At 52.4% G+C, this 6000-nt stretch overlaps 1 protein-coding gene across 1 annotated transcript in view; it reads right to left on the reverse strand.

The window, feature by feature from the left end:
- Positions 1-6000, reverse strand: part of Radil (Rap associating with DIL domain) — a 61096-nt gene that overhangs the window by 24906 nt on the left and 30190 nt on the right. Inside the window, exon 2 of the mRNA XM_029533914.1 lies at positions 154-401. Within this exon, the coding sequence (XP_029389774.1) occupies positions 154-401 (248 nt within the window). The remainder of the gene's footprint in view (positions 1-153; positions 402-6000) is intronic.

Here is a 6000-nt window from a genome sequence, read left to right on the forward strand (position 1 = left end):
AGAGGACACAGGTAGAAGCAGCCTTGTGCCCCACCTCCCACCTCCACAGCCTCCTCCCAGCCTTAGGGGAGATCCCACAGCTGCCTCTGTTGGAGGGAGGATGAGTCCTTGGGTGGTAAGGGGCAGCAGTGCTGGGGACTGGGGGTGGCTCACGTGCTGCTGGCTGTAGCCCTGCAACAGCAGCAGGTGCGGGCACTGGTACAGCGAGTACCGCATGGCCTCAGGGAGGGGCTCCTCGGGCCTCTGGGCAGCTTCCAGTAGCGTTGGCGCTGGGCTTAGGCTGGTCTCACTGACGGTACGGCGCAGCCTGCTGGGTGGGGAGCTTTGTGCAGCCTCAGAGGTGAGGGCTGGGGTTCCCTTGGCACGGATGCGCTGTAGTCTCCGGGCTTGGGCGTTTATCCCTGCAAACAGAATGAGGGAAGGAAAGTGGTTAGAGATCTCATCACCCACTTCTCAGGCTGCCGAACTCTGAGTCTCATTGAGTCGCTTAGACACCTGTCATTATTCTGTCGGAAAAGGTCTGGAGGAGGCCTAAGGCCTCTGGCCAATGTCTAAGTCCTCTGAAAGTTTAGGTACTGCCCAGATGGTGAAGAAGCTCCCAAAGCCCTGCCCCAACAGGCAGTTCCATAGCAGGAGCCCAGATGTCCATTCCTTGTGGCCCAGAGGCAACCATCCCATACCTTAGCCTGCACCATGGCTACTATCACCAAACCTATAAAACATGTCCCTGTCACAACGTTGCTCAGATCTGATCATCATGTCAGCACAGAGCCCTGCCCCTGACCCACCTGCCCTGTCCTTCCAAGCCCATGTGTGTCAGAGTAAACTCACTGGGGGAGGGGGGGTAGGGTATTCTAGCTAGAAGTGATAAAGCCAGCCAGTCACTTCACAAGGCAGAACTGGCCAAGCCGCCAGTCACCTGCTGGTCTGCTTCGGCCACAGCATGGCTACCATTCCAGTGGCCATCATGGACCTTGAGTAGACACACACACACACACACACACACAAACACACATTTAGGCACAAGTGTACACAAATGTACATTCACTGAAATATACATATGCAGACAAATGTGTAAAACCATATACAAAGAGAAGTCCATGTAAAAATGTACACAAATATACATGCACACACAAACACACATATGCACAAATGTAACATACAAACACAATAAAACATATATACTCATGCAGCCACAAACATACATGCACATAAATTCTGCATTTCACACTCCTATGTACAACACACAGGTACAGAAACATCAATACAAGCATATGTGCTCCCAGCCCTGCACACACAGACAGTCAGTCACATGCTGCTGGGAAATAGCACTACACTCCATGAGACAGACACTTAAAGCCCTCATGCTTTCAAATGCAGGAAATGCTCTCTAAAGTGCCACTGCTGGGAGAGCTCCCAGCAGGATGGTGGGAGCCCTGGGGACCCATGCCAATGCTCCCAGCTGACCCTGGGGCTTTCTTCCCTGAGCTCTCTGCTGCGTCCCTGCCATGCAGCTTTGTCCCTGTCTGTAGCATCCTTTCTTCCAGCCATTACAAACGGAACTAGACAAAAGCTAGAGGGGGGCCAGGAACGGGCTGCTATGCGCACCTTACCGGGAGCCGGAGCCAGTGGCTGAGCTCTAAGCTCTGCCCTTCCCTGCACAAGGCTGCCTGCGCATCTGCAGCCCGCGGGGGGCCGGGGCTGCAGGATGGAGGCTGGCCAGCCGCAGTGCCAGGCTATGAGGCTGCTCTGCCTGCTGCAGAGCCCAGCTGGCCTGCACAGCAAGAGACAGGTGCCCAGCAGGTGAGGCACTCTGCTCTGCCTTGCCCCGCCCCGCCCCCAGTCTGTAAAGAATGCCAGCTCCTCAGCGTGGCCTCATTGAACAACCACGGGGCCAGAACTGAAAGGTGAAAACACTGTACAAAATGATGCTCTCCTACAAACTCTTCTCCAGATCTAGGGCTGGGTGCCGGAGAGGGGGGGATTCCCTGGGGGTATCCCAGACGTTCTGGCATTGCAGAAAGCAGCCCGGCTGAAGTGGCCCCTCCTCTTTTGTTTCCCAGGGCTCCCAGAAGGCCCCAAGGTTCCACGTCAGGGCATAGTTGACCGAAATCCTTTCGCTTTGAGAAAAGACAGCATTATCCTGTCAGATGCCCCCCCCTTCCTAGTCCAGGCCTGCCTAACCTGGTTGTCAATATTGATGCCAATGCAGGGGCTTCTCTCCTCCCACCAGGTCCCCTTCCTTGGTTCTGGCTAGGCTCACTGAGTAGGCTTTTGCTCTGAGTAGCAGTGGTTGGATATGTATGCCATGTCACCGTAAGCACACTGAATAGGAGAGGCTGTGTAGTAGCCACAGCAGTAGCTTACACTACAGACACCACCAGCAAAGCCATGTGTGCACAGGGCCAACAGTAATCTCATGCCTCCCTCCTTCTCTGTCACTTGTTATGAGGGACACACACCTTGCATCAGCCTGCCCAAAGAGGGGCTCCAACTCAGTGTGCAGACACTGCAGATGACACTCCAGAGTATCAGAATGCAGGAAGAGCAGCTGGCAGGGGAGACATGTGGCCCCATACCACAGGCTTAGCAGTTTACAAGCCCTGTGATGCCCCAAATATGGCTCCTGGTTTGTGGAGAAGCGCACACAGAAAAGGCCTCAATGAATGGACTCACAGCATGGCTGAGCTCACAGGTGGGAGGGAAATGAACGCTGTGATGGATATGCTAGGTTTAATAGGAAGTCTTGTGGACGACATGTGATATGAATCATATCTATTTATTGACTTATATACTGTAGTAGGGCGATGTTTATGTGTGTGTGCATGTGCAGTGAGCAGGAACATGGAGAACAAGGGTCTGACTTTGTGAAGCAAGCTCTCTCCTTCATGTGGGTCCCAGAGATCCAACTTAGGTCATCAGACTTGGCAGCAAGGCCACCTCATTGGCCATTCCGCATTTTTTTTTAAGAGTCTCTCACTTGCCAAACAGGCTAGGCAGTTTGGCTAGGAAATCCGGGCGATCCTCCTGTCTCTGCCTTCCCAGCACTGGGGTGACAGGTGCATGCCACCTGGCTTTTTTTTTTTTTTTAAAAAATGGGGATTCTGGGGATCAAACTTAGGTTCCTGTGCTTGTTAAGCAAGCACTGCACTGACTGGATTGGCACCTCAGCCCCCGTCTTGGTTTGTTCTGAGGATAGTTACAGAATCCTCCTGACTGCCTCCCCAGTACTGTATGGATTGATCACACATCCATACCACTATGCCTGGGTTTATTTCTCTTTAAGAATTCTAAACAAACATGGCACCTCTGGGTGGCAGGTTTAGTTTTTGGTTTTCTGAGACAGGGTCTTCCTACCCGGTCTTCCTACCAGGCCAGCCTGGAACTCCTAATTCTCCCGCCTTAGTCTCCTGAGGACTGGTATTACAGGCCTGTGCACCATACCTGGTTGCTTTTCTTCACTCTTAAAAGCTTTTCTTCAAGCAGACATCATAGAATTCTGACTGCTTTGAAGCACCTTGCTTGCATGGGACTTTCTGATATGTCCCCTCCTCAAGACAAGCCACAGAAAGCAAGGGCCCAAACCACTGGGACAGGGAGACCAGTTTTGAGGACTTTCAAGTCCCTGAATTCTTTTTTTTTTTCTTTTTTTCTTTTTTTTATTTTTTGAGACAGGGTTTCTCTGTATAGCCCTGGCTGTCCTGGAACTCACTCTGTAGACCAGGCTGGCCTCGAACTCAGAAATCTGCCTGCCTCTACCTCTCAAGTGCCGGGATTAAAGGCGTGCGCCACCACACCTGGCTAAGTCCCTGAATTCTTGGAAACAGCTGTGGTCACAGCACCACTAGGTACATGAATGTCATCACCTATATATCAACTCAGGTCCACCCTTGACCAATGACTTCCCCATGTGGCCAGCACCTCTCCTAAGTCAATCCTAAAGCTGTGGAGAACACAGTCCAGCATCATGGCTGGACATACCCTACATCTGCTAAGGGACTCAGACCTCATGTCACATGACCTAGGAAGAGCTCGGGGAGTTGGCAGTCAAATGGGCATATCTCTGAGGGTCATACACAGCTGTCTTGGTCAAAAACAAGGTCACTTCAGGTGTCCCCTACAGCCAACCAGGGACTTTGCTAATGTGAGGGGAACCTCAGAGGAAGCCCCATTTCCCACATCCTCACTCTAGACAAGTCAACTGGCAAGCCTCAAAGCCTTTCAGAACATGGCAATTTTGGATGGAAAACTATTCACTGCATGTAAAGATGTCAGGCCTTGCCATGTGTGAATGAGGACGGAAAGGGACAGCCCCCTCTTCCCTTCCCCTGCTGCAGGGATGGTCCCAGCCAGGGCTCTCATCTCCTGGAGGAACATCACACCTCCTGCTCTGCTGTGGCTGAGTTCCTTGCAATCAGAAGCTCTGACTCAGAAGATCTCAGCAACACTCGTGTATCAGCCACTGCCATGTCCGACCAAAGACAGCCGTCCTCAAGCCTGACGATCTGAGTGTGATCCCCAGGGACCATGAAGTGGAAGGGGAGAGGCCACTCCTACATGCTGTCCTTTGACCTCTACATGTATGCCAAGGTATGTGCTTGAGTAGGAACACACACACACGCGCACACACACTCATACACACACACACACACACACACACACACACACACACACACACACACACACACACACACACACACACACACACACACACACACACGCACACACACACACAGAACAAAGAAATAAATGTAAAGAATATTTTTCAGCTGGGTATGGTAGTTGAAATCCCAGCACTTAGGAGGCAGAGGGCAAGCAGATCTCAGTGGGTTCAAGGTTAGCCTGGTCTACAGTGTTCCAGGCCAGGCAAGACCACATGAAGTTCTTAGCTCACACAAACAAAAGCCCACTCCCTCGAGTACATGCCCAGGGTCCTGGGCTGCTCATAGACACTTCCGCCATTCAGCTGACAGACACTCGAGTTCTTGGTGTGTCCTTTCAGGGTACTCAGAGACCCGGCCTGGCTTTGCTAATCCACAGCTTCTCAGATGAATACGAGTCAGTGTCCCACAAGCATGTATGTGTGTGTGATAGTGAGTGTGTGTGAGTGTGCATGTGAGTGTGCGCGCGTGTGTGTGCAAGTGTGTGTGTGTGTGAGCACACGTGTCCAGGGGATGTCTCCCAGAGGAAACAGCTGGGCAGGCAGCTGGGACTGGGAGGAAGCAATGTCTTTGTCACTGGAACTCAGCGTGCCAAGTACAGCTGGGGACAGCAATGTGGGGACCAGAGTCCTCCCAAGAAATATTCCAAGATGCTAAGCTGGCCATCTGTTGACCTTCTTTTCTATGGCTGGCCTTCTCCCTCTCTACAGAAAGTAGCTGCTAATGTGTGGAGCAGGGGCGAGGCATCACTGACAAGAGCTGGTCACTGTCATCAGAGCTGCCATCATGGGTCAGCTCTGGCTTCAGAAGGCCCTGGAAAACACAACACAGCTCTTCCTGAACGTCACTTGCTTCCCCCGTTCAGTCAGTCTGCGGGTCTCTCCCCCGTCCTGTGTGTTCACACTTCCCTGGCTCTATGGTTAGAAACAGTACAACCAGGAAGTACTTCAATATTCCCTGCCCAACGCCCTACACTCAGATGAGGGTGACGTGTGGTGCCGAGTTCCTGTGGGGTGGGGTGGGGTGGGGTGGAGTTTCTAACGTGAGAAAGGTGTGGTTTGCACCAGCTATAGACACACTTCAGTAAGCCTCAGCTGCTATGGTCCTCAGGTCTGACTCATCTATAAGGAGTCTCCTTGCCGACAGAGCGCCCTTTCCTAAGTCAGCAGAGGCTTGAGCTCTAGCACTCAAACTAACAGTGTCTGATACACAAACAGCATTCAAAACCAGCACCAAACTACCTCCCAGCCATGAGTGCAGTGCAGGCCTGTAACCCGCCAGCCATGAGGGCAGTGCAGGCCTGTAACCCGCCAGCCATGAGGGCAGTGCAGGCCTGTAA

Source organism: Mus pahari, chromosome 23 (genome assembly GCF_900095145.1).
Source record: "Mus pahari chromosome 23, PAHARI_EIJ_v1.1, whole genome shotgun sequence".
NCBI lineage: Eukaryota > Metazoa > Chordata > Mammalia > Rodentia > Muridae > Mus > Mus pahari.